General features: G+C 36.4%; 3 protein-coding genes across 4 annotated transcripts in view; all 3 read right to left on the minus strand.

The window, feature by feature from the left end:
* LOC149538775 (polyketide cyclase/dehydrase/lipid transporter) overlaps positions 1-21,877 on the minus strand; it is a 249,549-nt gene that overhangs the window by 41,971 nt on the left and 185,701 nt on the right. The gene's annotated exons all lie outside the window — the stretch shown is intronic.
* LOC149538776 (uncharacterized) lies at positions 2,728-3,846 on the minus strand. The gene is made up of 2 exons (XM_089798929.1): positions 3,647-3,846; positions 2,728-3,536 (listed from the first exon to the last, which is right to left on the minus strand). Exons 1-2 carry the CDS (start codon positions 3,814-3,816, stop codon positions 3,347-3,349), a joined length of 360 nt encoding a protein of 119 aa, XP_089655055.1. The 5' UTR covers positions 3,817-3,846; the 3' UTR covers positions 2,728-3,346.
* LOC149538777 (uncharacterized) lies at positions 4,467-5,605 on the minus strand. The gene is made up of 3 exons (XM_089800226.1): positions 5,600-5,605; positions 4,952-5,142; positions 4,467-4,806 (listed from the first exon to the last, which is right to left on the minus strand). The coding sequence occupies exons 1-3, from the start codon at positions 5,603-5,605 to the stop codon at positions 4,467-4,469; spliced, it is 537 nt and encodes a 178-aa protein (XP_089656352.1).

Genomic DNA, 21,877 nt, shown 5'->3' on the forward strand with positions numbered 1-21,877 from the left:
GGTTCTAATATTGATAGTAAATGAGCCACTTCATCTTGCATCTAAATGTCAATCTGGGGTCGTAAACTCATGAAAGGCATAGTGACTAGAACTACTCAAAGGATGAAGATAGCATGCCAAGTGGGGATGGATGTGACATGTCCCTTCTCTAATCCAACTAGCAGAGTCATGAGAGTTGGCCTATTATTGGAGTCTCGTAGGCTAGCAATGATGGATAGAGACTCATATTGGATACTCAGTAACTTGAGTTGATTCTACAGTTAGTTTTAGAGCTAGTCGAGGTAGTTCCTTAATTTTAGGAATTTTCTTAAAATTTAGGAGGTTGTGGCATTGATCACATTTGGGACCAGTATAGGGTTTTAGTTTTAGGGTGACATGGTATATTCTCTAGTTTCTAGGACCATCCCTAGTTTTTAGAGATGAGACTGCCAGTTGGCCCACATTACCCGACACCAGTCACAGTCAGGTGATAGGACATGTTCACTGATTATTTGGTTGGTTTGGCTTTCTAGTTGAATTTGGCTTTCCAATTGAATAAATGAAAATATTTTTAATATTTCCTAAGTTTGCATTTAAATAAATTAAAATAAAGCTATTTATATAGCAAATTGGAGTAATAAGGGGATTTTGGCTTCATTTGGTCAGGCAGGCCTATGTGTTATAGTTTGTTGGAAAGGTCTTAAATTATTGTAACTTATTTTCATCATCCAGAGACCTTCGGGCACTTAGAGTTATGTTATTTGAGAAAAGGGGTGTTTTTCCTATACATAAAGGTCATTTAATTGAGAAGATGCTATTTTATAATAAAGGGAAAGGCATATTTTCTCCCTTTAGGGTTCGATTGGCTTTGAGAGGGAGATAAAAGGAGATGTTGGCTCATTCTTTGATTATCTTTTACATCTTCATTCTTGATATTTGCGATTTTTCTCTAAAGAGCGATTCTAGAGGGCTGGGATGCAAACCCTAGAACCTGGCTATTGGGATGCAAACCTCAATAGATGGTTTTAGCAGCATTCTACAGTATTGTTCCAGCAATGGACAAAGATTGTTAAGTTCAGTGTTTGAGGGTGCTTGTACATTGCACGTTGAGGGTTTTGTTTGGCACGTTTGGATCTTATTGCTGCCTTGGTGTGACTATAGCAGCCGTACGATTGTCTTTTAGTTTACGTGATTTGTTGATTGGCTTATGTCAGCCATCTCTGCCCTTTTGGTGTGTGGCTGGTCCATTCTTGCAGCTGTCGTCATCATTATTTGTTTGTAAACACCTCTGTTGGCATATTGATTACATATCTTGCTTGGTATGATTTGTAGCTATTTTGGTTGACTGAATATTATATTATTTGCTGCTGTTGTTAATTATTGTTATATCTAGAAAATACAAAAAAGAAGAAACAATCTTTTTGCAACTTTTGTCTAATTCTCTAAGACCACAAAGAAAGCATAGGAAAATCTATTATTTTAATTAAAATTTACAGAAGTTTAGTGAAAGGATCCTTTTGGGATCTTTCAAGATGCAGCTAGAACACGTGGAAGGAAACCTACAACAATCTAAAACAAAACTGGTAATAGGAACTGTCACCTCCTGGTGATAGGAGCTAAGCTAAAACCTACAATAAATCAAAACAGAACTGGTGATAGGAACTGTCACTTCCTGCAACAGAAATTAAATTTTTAAATCTAAAAACAAACTATTCTAAAAACTAGAAAGCATTATAAAATGTAAAATTTGATCTAAAATTTAACATTGAAGAAAATAAATAAGAAACCACACAAATTTGAATTCACACTTAAATCTTAAATAATACATGAATCAATAATTATTTACAATAACATGAATTAAAACAAGTAAGCTAATATAATAATTTACAATAAGAAATCAAATCAAAACATACAGAAAATAAAACACACTCTAATCTAAAACAAATCATCAATCATTCTGAGAAGTGGATCCTGCCTCCTTAGCATGCCTGGTGAGGTAAATAAACACTCCTCTACATTGCTTTGATCAGAATAACATTATTTTATTACTTCAAATTCATGAGAGATATTCCATACAATGTTCTGTTCTAGGAATTTGTTGCTTCAACTTAAGTTTGTATACATTACATCTCCTCCTTTCTTTTCAGCATACCATATATATAAAGATAATTCTTATAACAAACCAAAAATAATAGAAGAAGAATAAAATAGTTTGTTTTCCTGCAACCAATGCATACCACAATGGAATAGCTCACATACAATTCCATTTGTTGGCTACATTTTACAAATTGGTTGTAACTATAGTTGGAAAACTCGCCAAATGCAAAAACTCGCCAAGCCCCCCAAAAGTTTAATCGGAAAAAACTTGGTGATTTAAAAAAAAAACTCGAGAAAACTCGGGAACCTAAAAAACTGCTGAAATTTAATTAAAAATATATTTATTTTGCAAAATTTAATGAGAAGATGCATCTAATAAGTTAATTAAAGACAATACAAAAGAAAGAAAGAAAGTTTAGATATATATAAATGCATAATGCGTACAAAATTGCATTCTCATGCAGAATGCTCATGGTAGGAAGCAAAATAGTAAATTACTAAATAGTTTCGATCTGTCAAACTAGAAGTAAATACTAAAAGTCGAAATACATCAATACAATGTCAATCACATCTTCCTCTTTCCACTTGCACTAGCAGGAAAGCGAGGGGGTCTAGTCCTAGAAGAAGTGCCCGGCACTGGGATAGGGGGTGAGCTACGTTTCTGTGAACTCTGTGGCTGTGCCCCCTCGCTCGACGTCCGTACTGACTGGCTCGGCATCCTAGAAGAGGATGCATCTCCTCCTAATGGTAATGCCTGATCCTCGCCTGAATCATCATCATCCTCATCCTCATCCTCAATGTCATCCATAGTGAACTGAAAATCAGTGTTAGCCTCCCCCTCCATAGCCTACCTCTCCAAATCAGCGATCTCATCTGGTGTAAACAATGGACTTGGCTCCTGTGCTGTCCAACCAAAATAAGGATCTATCTCATCTAGATCAAGTGGACCAAGTAGTTCTAAGAGCTGTGCCTTTTTTATGCCCAACTTAAGATTATAGTGCACATAAACAAAGTCTTTAAGCCATTTTTTAGTCATTCTGTTTCTTTTCTTTGTATGGATGGACTCAAATAAGCTCCAATTGCGCTCACAATGGGATGAGCTACAAGGTTGGGATAGGACTCTGAGAGAAAATTTCCTTAAATTGGGGGTATTGCCGCCCCAACTTGCCCACCAAGCATCTACAAAACAAAATTAAAAAAGTTATAAAGCAATTAAAAAAAAATCAGAAGCACAACTTATCAATTAGCAAAAGTTTTAAAGTTTGACACTTTACCTGGTGCTTGAGTAGATCTTGCTCTCTTTGCTAGCATAGAAGAACAAAGGACCCTTTGATTCCACATAGATTTTTTGTTCGGTCACAATAAGGTCTCTCTCCTCTTCACTTGATATCATTCTCTCAATGCATTTAGAGAGACCTTCCATGAACTCTCCATTAGGATCTGAGTAGGAATCATCAGCCCTAAAACAAATAGAAAATGATATCAAGTCTTACTACACAACCTTAAAAAGTAAAGTAAAATAAAGACTTATTAAAATCCTAACTTCAAGGACAATCAATTATCATAGTACCTGAATTTGGGATTGAGGAAGTAGCCTGCTACATGAATAGGTTGGTGGAGCATATTGTTCCACCTCCTATCAATTATTTCCGAAATGGGGTCAAATCTGAGACTGTCCCCGTGATAGTAACTTCTAACAGCCTCTTTCACCCTATCCATGGCCTCATAAAGACCTCCCATTAGAGATTGCTTCCCATCACACGTGTGCAAGACTAGAACCAGGGGCAGAGACATCTACATTTGAAATTTGAAAAATACAAATTAGTTAATAACATAGTAAGTTATGAATTGATAATGAAACTTGAATAAACTAAAAATATAATGAAGTTTCCTCCACAATCTCCTTAGCCTTTGCAAAAAAGCTATCATCAAAGACTATTCATGTCACAGCCTCTCCTTCGGGCTTCTTTGAGTAAGGTGAAGCAACCCAATCAGCACACACAAACATTTGCTTCAAAGCCAATATGTGGTCAAGAATACTTTGCAACGTCAAGAAGACCATTGCAAACCTTGTCATAGCAGGTCTCATCAAATCTTTGCCTTTAGTGGCTTTTATCATCAAACTGAGAACCCATGGGTGATTATAGATATATTTCGTGACTCGCCTAGCATCTTCCACAACTGGACTCACCCAATCAAGTTTTCCTATGTCCTCCAAAAGAAGGTCAAGGACATGTGCTGCACAAGGTGACCAAAAAAGTGTGGGATGCCTCTCTTGGAGGATTCTACCTAAAAGATTAGTAAAAAATCAATAATCAGTAACAAACTTTCCATATTTAGTATTTACAAATTACATCAAATCTAAATTGAATAATACCATAGCATTACATTCATGATTCATATTGATTCAAATATAAAAAATTAAATCTACCTGCTACCACATATGCTGTTGCATTATCTGTGACTATTTGCACCACATTCTCTATTCCCATCTCCATGACAACATTCTCCAACATTAAAGCCAATGTGGCTGCATTTCTCACTTTGTTGGAGGCATCGACAGATTTCCAAGACACAACATCATCTTTGCAAGCAATCAAGAAGTTAATAATGGTTCTACTTCTTCCATCTGTCCACCCATCAGATAAAATGGTGCAGCCATACTTCTTCCACTCTTTCTTTTGGTCTTCTATCAACAATGTTGCCCTACCAACCGCTTTGTCAAGCAACCTACAAAATTTAGGTGTAATATTAAATAAAGTGTAAGTGTTAGTAAAAAATTAGGAAATAAGTTATAACAATTAAAATTTAAAACATAACAATGAACTAAAGTGAATCACAATTATTTACAATTACTAAATAGTAAAATACTAACCTTCCACTCATATCCTTGCGATTAGGCAGCTTGTACCCTTTGCCTGATATTGTCATTGCATTCACCATATTGACCCAATAGGGACTATCAGCGGCATTCATTGAGATATTGTTAAAGAACCAAAAATCAGCTACTGCAATATCAGTTTGCTCATGCACCTCATTAAACCATGCAGTGCCCTCTAATGATGGCTGTGCTCCAGGTGTGTTCCTGGGCACAAAATAACCACCTATCCCTGATGGGGATCCGGATGGTGATGATGAAGAAGTAGGAGACGTAGAAGAAGTGGAACCGGTAAAAGAGAAATTTTGTTTGCGGATCCGTGGGCCACGAAGAGATCCTGGTATGTTCTCAAGTGCTTCTTCTTCCTCTTGCATATCAAAAGGAGCTCCTTCAGATTCAGCTATGGCTGCCCTCATAGCTAATTTTGCCCTCTCCCTATTCAATTTTTTCTCTTCAGCAGCTGCAAGTAGGGCATTGATTAATCTTTTTTCTTCATCAGTTACCTTGAGACAAGGATTTGAATCATGTTTCTTTATGCCTGCAAGGTGATATTTGAGGCGGTTTATGCCTCGAGAAATAATTCTCTCACAGGGAATGCATATCACCTTCCCAATATCATTTGGACTTGGAGCTTCATAGGCATACCGCCATGCCTTATCTCTTGCATTATTAGGTCAAGTGCCTATATATCCAGATGGGCATGGTGTTTGTGGCCACTCTTCTTGCAGGTTTGTCATTTTTTTAATGGTTGACCGCTGCCCTACACATAAATATATAGAAAAATGAATAAACAAAGTTAGAACTTAGAAGCTAGGGTTTCAAATGATTCAAACTTCAAACTTCAACCATATCCTTAGCAAACAACAAACTTCAACCATATCCTTAGAAGCTAGGGTTTCAAATGATTTTAAATGATTTGAAAACATTTACAAACAACAAAAACAAAAGAACATTTTTTATAAAACTATAAAAAGTTTTCAAACTATGATAAGATGAACATAACTGGAAAGAAATTTGTCTTCTAAAATCGGTTAGAATCCTCTACAATCCACTCAAATCCGCCTTGAATCATTTGCACTCAGCCAAGAATGCCTCCAAACCTTCTTCTGTTCACTCCTCAAGGCTCTAAACAATGCAAATACAACAAAGAATGAGAAAAAACACACTCAGTGCCGCTTTAATCCGTCACAGGCCGCGTTCACCAGTAAATCGCGAGTTGTTCATAAAAACTCGCCGATTTTTTGCCGATTACTTGCCGAATACTCGGCAAGTTTTTACTAGACTGCCGAGTTTTTAAATCGGCGAGTTAACTGGTGAAAAACTCGCCGAGCTAGGAAACTCGACGAGTTTTCCATCTATGGTTGTAACAATAAGAATAAAAAAATAGATCAGAATAGTTGTAATCTTCTCTAGCTACATAACCACCACAAGTTCCCCAACAAATTGAATTTTCCATAAATCATTTTCTGTGAGAATAGAGCCATTAATTGTGTAGAAAATTTGGAGTTTTGGCTAGTTGTAATAGTAAATTAGGAATTACCAAGTTTAGAAAACCATCGGTAACTTCTTAATGCTACACTTTCCAGAGATTTTGCCGCAGACAAAACATAAATGGGCCTATTTTGGACAGTACTAATGTCTTAGATTTTTCAGATTTGCCCTCATTTGCTCAGAAATGACAATGCAAAATTGACTATTCATATTTTTGTCTGGCAATTTTTTGCAGGAAACATTTGATCATAAACTAAAATAATAATCCAAGGCATAAAATAATAATATTCATTAGTAAAAACAATCAATAATAAATTCCATTAATTTATCCAAAAACTATATTAAATATTACTTATTTATATTTAAACATATGCATCATAAGATGGTAAAATAGGATAAAATGGAATAGAAAGATGATATGGAAGTGAATATAATGGTATATAAAATGCTAAAAAGACGATTTCAAATGGGTCATAAATGACTCTCATCAACCACTATTTTACACTTCCTTTCACTGATCCAACTAAATATATGCTGCTTTTTGTAAATTTGTATCCCCAGTCAACTGTAACTACCATAACAAGGGTTGTGGAGTAGGAGCATGGGAGCTAGAGTAGGAGATTCGGGTGTGGTGAGCAGGAAAGGTGGTTTTCAAATTTCAAAAGGGAATGACAATGGTGTAGGCCTGTCTAGCAAAGGAGGTCAAGGGGAGAAGATGGTGGATGCAGAGAATGGGAAGGATCCCAATGGAGGTGGGGCACTTGGGGACTCGGGGGGGGGACCCAAGCAAGTGGATGTAGCAAATATTCCGGTCAAAAAATGGTCAAGCTTGTTTGGCATCAAGCCGACGGGTAAGTCTTCCTTTCCTCCGATTAAGAATGTTTCCTCTTCTAAGAAAGGTTCGATTACTCTAGAGATCCTAGACCAAATCGTAGACATGAATATATCTAGAATGGATCAAACTCTTGTGGGGAGGTTCTTAGGGGCCAAACCAAACATTGAGATTGTTCGTGCCTATGTTAAAAGGAAATGGGCCTTGAAGGGACAGGTTGACATAGTTGCTATGTCAAAAGGATGTTTATCCTTTAGCTTCTCTTGTGATGAAGATAGAAGGGAAATCTTATGCGATGGGTCATGGGTTGTGGGTAAGCATACTTTGATTTTGCATAGATGGTCCTCGAACCTGAACTCTCAAGATGAAACGATGGTCCAAGTTCCTATTTGGATAAAACTTCCAAGTATGCCTCTTGAGTTTTCGATTGAAGATGTTTTCCAAGGAATTGCTAATGCTTTTGATGAACTGTTATCCATGGACCTAGTTATAGTGTCTAGAAGAAGATTAACTTATGCTTGAATCTGTGTGGGGGTTATTTAAGGAGTTGATATGCCAGAGGCTATTACACTCAAATCCAAATTGGAAGTTTGGCAGCGAGAGATTGAATATGAAACCATCCCTTTTGCTGGTTTCCAATTTAAAAAATCGAGCCATTGGGCGAAGAAATGACCACACTTTGATCAATATATAGAAAAAATTTAAGAAAATATGGGTCGATAAAGGATCTAAAGTTTCTATGGGTGTTGATCAAAACTGTGATGTGGAGGGAACTAATAAGGTCAGTGTCAGTTCTCAGGCGATGATTCTTCAATAGGGTAACAGTATTGAGAAGGTGGCTTTGGTGACCAATGACTGTGATCAAGTGGTTTCTACCCAGCTAATTAATATTGAGGAGATGAAGATTCAGGGAATGGACCCCATGGATAATAATTTGTTAGTGGACGGTAATAATGTGGTGCCAAAGGATAGCCTTGTTGATGATGGCAAGATTACTAATAGGGTTGGGAATGAGGATAGTGGAATTCATATTGAAGATATTTTGGGAGACTGTAGTAAGAATTTAAATGAAAGAAAGGAATCAGACTTCCAAGAGGCACATGAGTGTATCATTCTTGGGCTGAACTCCTAGGATAAGAATAGGCCTCATAGAGAAGATCCTTCTGTGGATGGCTCATCAAAGTGGGGGGATGTTGAAGATATTTCTAGAGCCTTGAAGGAAGAGGAAGAAGTTATTGGAGCAGACTGGTTAGATGTGGGGGCTAAAAAGAAAATAAGGAATAAAAAAAATGAGATTAGCTTTAAGAAGAATAAAGAGAATGCTTTGGTGATTAAGAAAATGAGGAGTAACAAGATAGAGGATGTTATGCTTTTCAGTTCTCCTACTAGACAGAGCTTTAAAAAAGGAAACCTCAGAAATAATGAAGCTAGAGATGGTTGTCAACCCCTTACCCCAGTTGGGAAGGGTATCAAATCTGGGAATGTTGGCCAAACCCCTATTTCTACAGGGAGACCTTCTAATGTGCAAAAAAGAATTGTGGAGACCAACAAAAGTATAGTGGATGGTAGTTAGAGGACTATCTTAGAGTCAAAATCTTTCCATAAGAAATGAAGTTTATTTCATGGAATATTAGAGGATTAAAAAATCCTCTAAAGCAAGATATGGTGGGGAACATGATTAGAGATAATAAGCCAGATATTGTTCTTCTGTAGGAAACTAAGATGCTTAAAGATAAAGTTGAAAGTTTGCTATTGTTTAAAAGTGGTAAGATTCTAGGGGATGATGTTGATGGGGCCTCAGGAGGTATGGCTGTTTTTTGGAATGACAGATTTATTTGCGGGGAACTTGTTTCACAGAATAGAAATATGATGAATATTAGATTCTCTAATACTAAGGATGACACTTGATGGGTGTTAACTAATATTTATGCACCTAACACTAAATGGGGTAGGAAAGATCTTTGGGTTAATCTTTCTAATCGGAGAAAGAATGTTGAGGATGAGAACTAGGTTATTATGGGTGACTTTAATACACCTCTGAAAGAAAAAGAGAAGATGGAGGGCATTCAGATCAATTTGGATAGCAAGTTGGATTTGATGGAGTTTATTGATAGCCATCTTCTGTATGACATGGATTTGCATGGTGTTGACTATACTTGGATAAATAGAAGGTCAAGGAAAGATCTTATCCAAGTGAGGTTGGACAAAGCCCTTATTAGTAATGATTGGTTTTTGTATTATAAATGCTCTCTATCTGCTCATGTAAGAGTGGGCTTTGATCACTACCCCATTTTTCTTTTGGCTAGCCCAATCACTACTAAGAAACACTATCCCTTTCAATTTGGAAAAATGTGGGCTCTCCATCTTGGGTTGGAAAACCTTATTAAGGTCTGGTGGGGTATTCAAGTAAGAGAACAACTATGTTTAAAGTTGCTAAAAAATTGAGGAATGTTAAAGATAATATCAAAAGATGGAACAAGGAATCCTTTGGGAACATCTTTGACAACAAAAGGAGGATTCTTGAGGAATTAAAGGAGATTCAGGACAACATTCAGTTTGAGGGTTATGAGCACGTGTCTAGGAAGGAGGAAGGTTTGAAGCTGATTGAGATGCATGATATTATTACCAAGGAGGAGATGTACTGGAGACAGCGGTCTAGAAATCTTTTGTTAAAAGAGGGGGATAAGAATACTAAATTTTTCTATATGACTACTTTGAAGCATAGAATGGTTAATAAGATCTCTAGACTCAATGTTCATGGTCTTTTTATTGATGACGATGAGGCTATTAAAAGGGAAGCCATGAATTTTTTTAGTGGACTGCTGGAGAGTGAACACAATCTGGATAAGGATAAGCAAAAGGAATTTTTGGAGTGTATCCCTAATAGCATCTCTGATGATTAGAATAAAAAACTCATTGGCATCCCTACCAATGATGAAATAACTAAGGTTGTTTTTTTCCTTTGAGGGAGATAAAGCTCCTAGTCCGAATGGTTTCCCCTTCCTCTTTTTTCATACTTACTGGCATATCATTCGAGAGGATGTTTTTAATGGTGTTAAAGAGTTCTTTGGGTCTAGAAAACTCCTTAAGGAATTGAATGGTACTTTTCTGGCATTGATCCCCAAAAAGCCTAGTGCTGATTGTATGGACCAATTTAGACCAATCAGTCTTTGTAACTCTTTTTATAAAATCATATCCAAAGTTCTTACTCTCAAGATTTTATCTTTATTACCTTCTCTAATTTTGAGACAACAGAATGAGTTTGTTCCAGGCAAATAGATTTTGGATTCTATCATTACAGTGCATGAAAATATTTACTCCCTTGCTAATTTCAAGAAAGAGGGGTTCTTATTAAAGCTCAATTTATCCAAAGCTTATGATAGGGTTGATTAGGAGTTTTTGAAATGTGGGCTGGAAGCTTTTGGATTTAATAAAAGATTTTTGGAATTGGTGCTTATGCTGGTTTCCTTTGCCACCTTTTCTGTTCTTGTCAATGGTTTTCCGACTCCTTTCTTTCGGGCTTCTCGTGGCTTAAGACAAGGGGACCCACTATCTCCTATCCTATTCATTCTCATGGCTGAATGTTTAGGTAGATATGTGGAAAAAATGGTTCTTAAGGGGGATTTTATGGGTCTAAGACCTAAGAATTTAACTTGCTCTCATCAGCAATTTGTTGATGACTCAATTGTGATGGGAGAAGCCTCAATAAAAAATGCAAGAAATATCAAGAAGGCTCTTGAAGATTATGGGCAGTCTACTAGACAGATTATTTAATTGGAACAAAAGCTTGAATTATTTTATCAATGTTAATGAGAATAGTCAAAATAAAATCAGAAGAATCATTGGTTGTGAGATTGGCAGCCTTAAGGGATCTTACCTTGGTCTTCCTCTTTGTCTTGATCCTCCTCAGTCCTTCTAGAGTTCTTTGATAGACAAAATCCACTCAAAGTTAGCTAGTTGGAAAGGTTCCCTCCTTAGCTAGGAAGGTAAGATCATTGTTCTTAAATCCACTTTACAAAATATGCCTCTGTATGCTTTGAGTGTTTTTAAGATTCCTAGGAAATATGCTTTCGCCATTGAAAAAAATCATAAACATTTCTTATGGACGGGTATGGAAAAGAAGAAAAGAATGGCTTTGATTGCCTAGGATAAAGTCTGCATACCAATCAAAAAAGGAGGACCAAGACTAAGAAAGATCAATAGTATGAATGATTCTTTACTTGCCAAGCTAATATGGAGAAGATATAAAGAGGAGGACAAATGGAAAGATATATGGAATGATAAATATAACAGGGAGGATCAAGGGTATAATCTCTTCCTTTGTAGTGAGGTCACTCAAGGGGGATCTGTGATTTGGAAGCATGCTTAGAAAAACAAGCAGTTGGTCAAAAAAGGGGTTAGACGGAAGGTTGGTAATGGCAGGACTTCATTTTTGGGAGGACATTTGGATTCTTGATCATGCCTTGAGTTCTAATCAAAGGTGGTATGGGTATATGGATCAATGCAAGAACTTTTTTGGTAATTCTTCTGCTGATTATTGGGAAGAGGATAAATGGGTGAACCTTAACAGAGTGGATGAGAACCTTAATGAACGTAACAAAATTCTAAATGCTGTCTTTTTAGTTCAAGAGGAGGATACTTTCATATGGAAGTATAATCCTAATGGGTTGTTCTCTGTTTCCTCTATGTATGGCAATGCTTTCAAAGACTATCAAGTGTCTTGCTAGGCTAAAGCCTGGTTTAAAGGCTTGACCCCTAAAGTTAACATATTTTTTTGGATTCTTTTGCAGGATAAAATTCTTACTACTAACAATTTAATGAAGAAAGGAATGTGTCTTGTCAATAGGTGTTATCTTTGCCAGGAGGAGGAAGAGTCGGTTAATCATTTGACTATTCATTGCTCTTATACTAGAAGGTTATGGAAAAGGATCTGTGGAATGTTGGATATGGACTAGGTTTTCCCCCTCAATATTTAAGAGTTATTCCTAGCATGAAAGTCTCCTCGTAATACCTTGATTATGAAGTTATGGTAGTTCATCCTCCCGTTTCTTTGTTGGGGTATGTGGAAGGAAAGAAATGATAGGGTATTCAAAGGTAAGGAGACTAATTTTGTTCTGTTATTTCATAAGATTAAGCATGTGGTGATTGAGAATATTTTGATTTTCGAGAAAGGTCATGAACCTTAGAATGAATGGGAAGGTAAAGTGATTCAGAATTTGATTTTGGAAGGGTTAAGCATCTCTCAAAATGATAATAATCTTAAGAATTTGGCTAGGTGGGATTGTCCACCACAGGGCTGGTGTAAGATTAATTTTGATGGGGCCTCGAAGGGCAACCCAGAGATTGCGAGTTGCGGAGTCATTATTAGAAATATGAATGGGGATAGTTTGGGTATTATGGCTATTCCCGTCGCGTAACAAACTAACCATGTAGCGGAAGCTAGTGCAGCTCTCCATGGTCTTATTTTTGCCAAGAGTATGAATTTGAAGAAAATTTGGCTTGAGGGGGATTCCCTTAATATTATAAATTGTCTTAATAAAATTAATAATCCCTCTTGGACTATCCATAATATTATATGCAAGGCTATTAATCTTATTACTTCTTTTGAGGATTGTGTTATTACTCACAACGATAGAGAAACAAACCAAGTTGTTGACTGGGCTGCGAATGTGGCATGCAATAGTCATGCCAAGACGATTTGGAATCATGGTGACAACAACCCTACCGATGGGCTATCCTTGATAGAGTACAACAAGGTTAGAAGTTTGCAAAAAAACTTTAGTAATGATGAACACGACATTTAGGAATAATTACAAATTGGGCAAGAATGGGGAGTTGTGGGCTATGATTAGTTTTGAAGGGACTATTCATTCATTGCTACATGAACTGTGGGTCTTTATGCATAACCAAAATCTTTGTTGTGATATCGACACTGAGTTTTCCTTATTGTCTAATTTTGTTACAACTAGGCGAGTTTGTTGCAGTTTGAGGAAAATGGGAGGCAAGAGAAAGAGGGTCGAGCCAACAAGCTACAAGGAATGGAAGAAGAAAACAAATATTTGGGATATATTGGAACAGGGTCATTTCACGGGCTTCATGGAGAAGTTAAAGGGTAACAACCTTCCATTAGTTGCCAATTTATTAAGACCTGGAAGAATGGTAGTATTCTGGTGGGAAACTAGAGAATGGATGTCATAGAGGACATTATAGTAGAAGATACTAGTCTTCATACGGAGGGTATCAACTTCTACAAGGATAGAAGCTGTCAGATCATGTTGTTGAAGAGCTTGTGGAGACGACCAAGGAGCGTAACAAGTTGGTTAAAATTGCCAATGCCTATTTTAGCCCTGGCTCCATTTCTCGTCCTTGGAGGTTTATCATGTTCGTGGTGATTGAATACCTAACCCTGGATGGTCGTTTTACTAAGATTTTTGGGCATCATTTTATGTTGCTTAACCATTTAGGCATAGGGTTAGACTTAATCTCCCCTTCTACCTCAGGCACTCGTTGGGTAACACCATTCTGGCTATACAGAACAATCCTAAGGGTGACCATGCTTGCCATGAAGGCTTGACGGTTTTGATTATAAATCTTCTTAAAGCAAAGAAAGTGGACAAACCCTATTTTAGTAAGAAAACTTTGGAGTGTGAAATTGAAGGGAGTGAACACGATGAGGGCAACGATGAGGACATGGAGGAGGAAGATGATGAGATGGAGGTTAAGAAGAGGAAAAAGCTTGCTCCTGGGAGCTCGTCTGTGAAGAAAAGGAAGACTAAGGAGGTGGATTATGAGATGGACACGGAATTTGAAGAGGAGCCAGTGTAATGTCCCTATTTTGGCTGGCATCGTTTTGCATGCTGGATCAATCTATCATGGACTCTCGTAGACAGGTGGTTGTGATGAGAGAGTCATTTTGGCGTTCATTTGGTGATTGGATGGCTCATTATTCTCTTGGCGATATTATTTTATTTATATTTTATCATCACTTCTTATATGAGGCCTACATGTTATAATTCTAAGTTGAGTTGCACTTTTATTTTACAAAGTTATTTATTATAAAATAAAAGTGCATTATAATGGGATTTTATAATGGATGTTTTTAGAAGTTCTTAGTAACTTCTTAGAAAATGATGTTTTTAGAAGTTCTTAGTAACTTCTGAAGAAAGTAGATAAATAGAGGGCTTGGGCTCCCATTTGGATACACGGGATTTGGTAACTCAACTACATCCCTCTCAAGAGATAGCATAACTGAGGAAGTGAAAGACCTTCTGAAGGGTTGCACTTTGGAAGTGGTATTCAGCCATTTCAAGTTGAGCTTAATTTTTATACTTAGACTACCTGAGGGTTTGAGTTTTTTGAAAGCAGTCTGAAAAAGCAGCTCCTAAAAAGCAGTCCGAAAAAGAAGATCTGAAAAAGCAGATCCGAAAAAGCAGATCCGAAAAAGCAGTTTGAAAAAGCAAAGTGAAAAAGCAGATCCGAAAAAAAGAAAGTGAAAAAAGCAGATCAAAAAAGCATAGCAAAAAGGGTAGCATTGGAGAAAATTATTACAGCCATCTACAACCAGGTTCCTTTGTTAGCATTGTTTTTTAGGTGTTATAAGTTTCATCTGTAGGTGTGCATTATACCAACATTATCATTTTTGTAATCCATGTAAATGCCAAAAGTCTTGGCCATATTTCATGAGCATTGTATTAGAAATTTCATTGCAATTAAGGAGATAATAATTGCTGGTGTCATTTGAGCAATTCAATATCATTATTTATCAGCTGGTTAGTTTGCATACCAACTGTTTGTAAAAATGTCAATTGGTTGTAGGTGTTCATTTCTCATATTTAGATCATATATATGCATTGTATATTGTCAAAATTAGTTGCACATTCATGTTAGGTCATTGTTTAGTCAATTTAGAGTCTGTTTGCAAGCATTCTTATTGATGCTAAGTGAAGGAAAGAGCCATAAAAGCAAACTGAAATTTTATATCAGTCATATGACCCTTGTATGCAAAGTGTTTTCTTGAAACTCTATCAGCATTTTGGGATCAGATTTGAGCAAGGTCATTATAGTGGTATCAGAGCTTGGTTGCAAAGTGTTTAACGAAATGTCAAATAACTAAAGTATAAAGAACTTTGGTGTTTGAAGAAGTTATAACCTATTGGAGTTATTACAGTGGTATCAGAGCTATGAGTCTTGCCATCCTGTGGAGGTCTTATTGGGAATTTGGAATAGCTAGATAGAGAGAAAAATGTTTGACAAAATGTATATAAGTCCAGATCAAGAAAATTTAATGTTTAAGTTATTGGATACATTAGAGGAGCAAAATAGGTGAATGGATATGATGCAACATGAGCAGAATAGGCGAATGGATATGATGTTGCAGCTTATGGCTAGACAGATGGGCATCAATATTGATGATTTGTATGTTGCTCCAATGCAGGAGGTAGTTGATTCCTCACGTGGGATCAAAACACGTATAGAGCCACCCAGCTATGATGTTGGTGTTTTAGCGAAATCAATCAATGTGGGTTTACGCTCTAGTATAATTGATTCACAATTTGGCATTGAGTCATATGTGCAGAGTCAGGAGTCCACATATGAAGCTTTGTCAGCAGATGATGATGCAGCAATAGTGGGACTAGGAGAATGCGAGGACACTGTCATATCAGCAGCCACTTCTATGTCAATTGAACCATCCAATGAGGAGTTTAGTAGTATGCATGCAGTGGTTGATGTGTGTTCTAATGATGGCACACATGTTAATTATGAGATTTCATCAACTCCAAATTTAGTTAAGTTTTCTATTGCAGCTGTTAGTGTTGTTCCTATGTCCATATATTTTGATACGGCTACACCTATTGTTGATACAATTAGCATGAGTGCATATGGTTCGCCTGTAGCTACATCTTTTTCAATGCATGTTGGTGATGACCAAGATTCCAGTCCAATTTATATTATGTGGGTGGATACAGGGAAGAAGAGATTTCTTAGATCTTCTACGGAGTTGCCTTTTGGTGTCATTCTGACTTCTACATCACCCACACAAGTTTTGGGTGCTATGTTATCGGACATGTGGTTGGTCTTGATTATGTTGATTTGCAGTTGGTTTAATGTCTACAAGGATGTCACATACTACTTCATTTGGGATCCAGGTGGAGGTTGGAGTTCATTGTGTTGTTGGATTGCTTGAGGACAAGCAATTTCAAGAAAGGCGGACTGTAACGTCCCCGTTTTGGCTGACATCATTTTGCATGCTGGATCAGTCTATCACAGACTCTCGTAGATGGGTGGTTGTGATGAGAGAGTCATTTTGGCATTTATTTGGTGATTGGATGGCTCATTATGCTCTTGGAGATATTATTTTATTTATATTTTATCATCACTTCTTATATGGGGCCTACATGTTATAATTCTAAGTTGAGTTGCACTTTTATTTTACAAAGTTATTTATTATAAAAAAAAAACGCATTATAATGGGATTTTATAATGGATGTTTCTAGAAGTTCTTAGTACCTTCTTAGAAAATGATGTTTCTAAAAGTTCTTAGTAACTTCTTAGGAAAGTAGATAAATAGAGGCCTTGGGCTCCCATTTGGATACATGGGATTTGGTAACTCAACTACATCTTCTATGAGCATTTGTGGAGCTTCATACTCTGCAAATATTCAGCATAATCCTTGAGAACGATACCTCTCAAGAGATTGCATAACTAAGGAAGTGAAAGACCTTCTGAAGGGTTGCACTTTGGAAGTGGTATTCAACCATTTCAAGTTGAGCTTAATTTGTATACTCAGACTACCTGAGGGTTTGAGTTTTTTGGAAGCAGTTCGAAAACTTGCAGCTCCGAAAAAGCAGTCTGAAAAAGCAGATCCAAAAAAGTAGTCCGAAAAAAGCAGATCCAAAAAAGTAGTCCGAAAAAGCAGATCCGAAAAAGCAAAGCGAAAAAGCAGATCCGAAAAAAAGCAAGTGAAAAAAACAGATCGGAAAAAGCAAAGCAGAACGGGTAGCATTGGAGAAAATTATTACAGCCATCTACAACCAGGTTCCTTTGTTATCATTTCTTTTTAGGTGTTATAAGTTTCAGCTGTAGGTGTGCATTATACCAACATTATCATTTTTGTAATCCATGTAAATGCCAAAAGTCTTGGCCATATTTCATGAGCATTGTATTAGAAATTTCATTGCAATTAAGGAGATAATAGTTGCTGGTGTCATTTAAGCAATTCAATTTCATTATTTATCAACTAGTTAGTTTGCATACCAACTGTTTGGAAAAATGTCAGTTGGTTGTAAGTGTTCATTTCTCATGTTTAGATCATATAGATGCATTGATATTGCCAAAATTAGTTGCACATTCATGTTAGGTCATTGTTTAGTCAATTCAGAGTCTATTTGCAAGCATTCTTATTGATGCTAAGTGAAGGAAAGAGCCATAAAAGCAAACTGAAATTTTATATCAGTCATATGACCCTTGTATGCAAAGTGTTTTCTTTAACCTCTATCAGCATTTCAGGATCAGATTTGAGCAAGATCATTACAACCGGAGGAGGGTACAGGGAACAAAACCATTGGTAATTCTGGTATTGCTACCAAAAATAAGGGGAAGAAAATTGATAGGGTTTCAAACATTCCCTCTGATGATGACCCTTTGATCAAGAGGATGGAGTGTGTTGGGTGGATATTTTGCAACCGACAATTTTAGGTAAAAATCCAATCGCAAAATAGGATGACCAGCCACAGCATGTGAAACAAAGTCTCTCCTACCTTAAAGGGAAGGCTCCCCCTTCTCAGCGTTCCTTGGATCAACTCAAGGTAAGCAAGAAGTCAAGAGATTTTATGAAATGGGTAAAATGGGTGTTACCAATATCCTTTCTTCTTATCTTTCAAGAAAAAATCGACTTACTCGTGGAGAGAGTAATAGGCAAGGTGAATCTCTAACTACACTTTTATCAAGAGATGGAAACAATGATATCGATAAACCTTCACTAACTCAAAGGCTAGCTGAAAACGTATCAGTTTGGCTCTAAGTCCAGTCGTACTTCTATATGAATATACCTTACAATTAGGGCACAAAGACTCCTAAAAGTAAGAATAACTTAACTATTTTGTGAATCAAGAAAAAAGTATAAGCTATAGACAAAGCTTCTAGCTATACACTTCCACAATTGCTCCTAGTCAACGCTCTGGCTCCGATTGCTTCTTAACTCTTTTATATTCAATTCACAAGATACAATTACCCAGAACACAAGATAATGTGAATCAAAGATAACTTAGATGAATTATAGACAAAGCTTATAACTCATACAAGTAACAATCTCTCTTAATCAAAATTAAGTCTCAAATGCTCCTTTGTATTCACTTTCTCTCAAAATAGTGCTACACAAACAAAGTTCTGTTGACACAATTTCTCCAGAGCTCTCTTGCATAAAGATAAAGATGATTTTTACAATGAGAGGGCACTCCTTAATATAGGTACAGGAGTTGAGAAAAAAATGGAGGAAAAAGTGAGAGCAACTCAACCAACTTTGACCCAGTCTAACTAAAAGAGAAATTATTGGGTTACATGCAATTGCAAATGCAACTAGCCTTACATGTAATTACACATTTTCATGTAATACATTCTCTTCAATTACAAAACATGAAAGAAGAAGAAGAAGAAAGATGAAAGAGAATTGAAACAATCCTAGGGATTGTCCTGAAAGGCTTTGTACTTGGCGATGGTATCTCGGATGATCACAAGATTAAGAGTTCCTATATTTTGTGTCACTGCATTCACCTTAATAACATTGGTGTTGCGTCTTTTGATAATCTCTGACTTTGATGAATAGTTTGTTGTCATTTGAAAACTTGATGTGATCAAGCTTTTTCTCGTTTAAGTTGTCGTAAATTCTCCTTTGTAGATCAGCACAAACTGGAGTCTTTGACACTTTGAAAACCTTTTCGATGGTGTTTGGATGTAAATTTAGAACAACTTTCCACCAACACCTTAAACTTTTTTCTTTTTTTTGAAGCAAAGTGCTTGGAAGTATGGAAATGTTTTGAAACATGAAAGTGGAACACATGGGAATGCATGCAAATCAAGATTGCTGATTTTCAAACGTGACTTAGGGTCTTCAAGATGTTATTGCATGAAAAATGATTACATGTAAGTGCAACATGCAACAAGGGATGAAAAGTGAGATGTGATGTGAAGGTAGATGGAAGATGAGCTTTTACATGTAAGTGTGAATTATGGATAAGGTGCAAAGCATGGAAAGATGCGAAAACATGTATTTGTTCATGAAGGCATGAATGCATATGGAGAGATGGAAATGGAAAATGGAAGAGGGACAATGAACTTTATAATCATTTTTAGTGAAAAGGTGAAGTCAAAGTACATGGAAGATGAAAATGACATCTTTTTGACTTTTCAAAAAGTCAAAATTGAGGTTTTGAGATGCTATTACACATAAGGCTTTTCATGTAATCGTGTGGTGTGAGTGGATGCAGAAAGTGAGATGAGTGAAAATGGAAGCGGAAAATGCGATTACATGCATGTGCGGATAGTGAATGAGAAGGAAAACATGTAATCGCATTTGTTGGATGAGATGCGAAGTGTTGCGACATGAAAGATGGAAATGGATCGCATTTGTCAGATGAGATGCAAAGTGTTGCAACATGAAAGATGGAAATGGATCACATTTGTTGGATGAGATGCAAAGTGTTGCGACATAAAAAATGGAAATGGAATTTGGAATGACGTTTCTCATGAAATGGAGTGAAGTGAAACAAGAACAAGTTCTTGGGAAAGAACTTGTAACTTCTCCAAAGTGGAGAAAACCAGAAAGCAAGCACACTAAAAAAAAAATTCAAAAGAAAAACATACCTTTGGTAAATGACTCAAACATGTCAATATGCAAAGCACCTCAACATATAATTTCGAATTTGGAGTTTGGGAAAAAACCAAAAACATGAAAATGAACCATTTCTTCATTTTTAAAGGAAAAATGCACTATTCATGGCATATATTTGGACAAATGTGAGATAATAAGCCATAATATACATGAAAATACCAAGATAAGCATGAATTGATGAGCAAATTTGATCCACTTACTTGGAGGTTAAAGATCCAAAATAGCAAGTTTTATAGAATTGAAGACCAATTCTCCCTCAAATCCAGATTTTCATACAACTTTTTGACTTTTTCTGTACTTGCATGTAATGGGCATTCAATGGTCGAATTTGACATGAGAAAGCCAAAAATGTGGTTTCCAAAGACAAAAAGCACACATTAAAACTCAAAAACGACCCCTCTTGATCCAAATGTATGGGCTGAAATGCCATTTTTTGAGTTTTTTGAACAAAAACATGACTTTTTAATGCAAAACTTTGGGCTGTTTTTGCAAAAACGTGGCAAAAAAATGCATGTTTTTGGGTCATTTTTGACTTGTGAATGCAAAAACGACTTTTCTCATTTATGATTGTAACAATGATAATAAAGAGTCCCTTCTTATCATTGTAATAATCATAATTATGATCACACTAATCACTTGTCACAGATTACCTTATAAATCATGCTTTAATTACGCAATGTAAGACAACTACAAGTATAGTCCGATCTGTATGAGAAATATGCTAAGTATGGAAGCAATGTGATTATGGTAATATTTTTCTTTTTGGTCGGGAATAAGTTCATATTTTATTGATATGATAAAAATTACATAAACATAAAGGTTCCAATTCATCTATCTAAAAGGACCATCAAAACACCTACATCTTATATCCTCCTACATTACCATTACAAAGGAGCCTCTTCAACAGGCTTTTAAACTTTAAATAAAACAAACCTTATAACTGAACAGTCAACCAACATAATACCGTCACGTTGAAATCAGCATCAGCAAACACAACAGTCTTCCACAAAAACTAAAATCCAAAGAAACACATTTCTTGAATTCATGCAGATGCTCAAAACTACTTCACAAACTCAATTTCCTTCAATCTTTGCTTGCATTTTTGACAACATTCTCCAAATTGCTCTTGGCAAAGAGGATAACTAGACCTTGCATGATCAAATCAAAGTCGTCCATCTTTTGGCAACAAAATCCACTCCATCCGCCTATAGTTATATAACTTTACCCTGCTTCCAATCATCAAAACTAGGGCCTCGCTCGTCCTTTCGTGCATTCATTCAAAATTCATTTAGGTGTAAAAAACCATTTCTACATCTTCATCATTTCGTGAAACACCAGTGATGTTTTGCCTCCTGAAACAAAGGGCCCAACATCCCTTTCACTGCACTGAGTACTCCCAGTGTAGAGCAACATAGAAGAAGCTTCAATCTCTGATCTTGCACTGAACCATAGATGGCTTTCTATTGTTTCTCTATCTTGAAAGGAAAGGTAGCCTCCATCACTATCAACTTCAATTCTCTTTTGCAAATTTTGTTTTTGTTTCAAGACAAATGCTATACAAATTTAAAAACACTTCCCATATAATTATCAACTTCGTGCATGTCAATCTTGACTTGTAGGTCATGCAACCAAACTGAGACCTTACTCATTAATGATGTATCTAATCATCATTACAAAAACCTGTCGTGCTCAGATCGAGGCTCCATCCCGTCAA

This window comes from Cupressus sempervirens, chromosome 9, assembly GCF_028749045.1.
Source record: "Cupressus sempervirens isolate cs-2001-9-10 chromosome 9, ASM2874904v1, whole genome shotgun sequence".
Lineage (NCBI taxonomy): Eukaryota > Viridiplantae > Streptophyta > Pinopsida > Cupressales > Cupressaceae > Cupressus > Cupressus sempervirens.

What these genes read in the sequence shown, in the direction of transcription:
- LOC149538776 (XM_089798929.1), bottom strand. Translation starts at nt 3,816, where the DNA reads ATGGGAGGTCTTTATGAGGCCATGGATAGGGTGAAAGAGGCTGTTAGA. An exon ending in TTCCTCAATCCCAAATTCAG is followed by an intron (nt 3,537 to 3,646) that starts GTACTATGATAA and finishes TATTTGTTTTAG; the next exon opens with GGCTGATGATTCCTACTCAG.
- LOC149538777 (XM_089800226.1), bottom strand. An exon ending in CGCAAGGATATGAGTGGAAG is followed by an intron (nt 4,807 to 4,951) that starts GTTAGTATTTTA and finishes TAAATTTTGTAG; the next exon opens with GTTGCTTGACAAAGCGGTTG.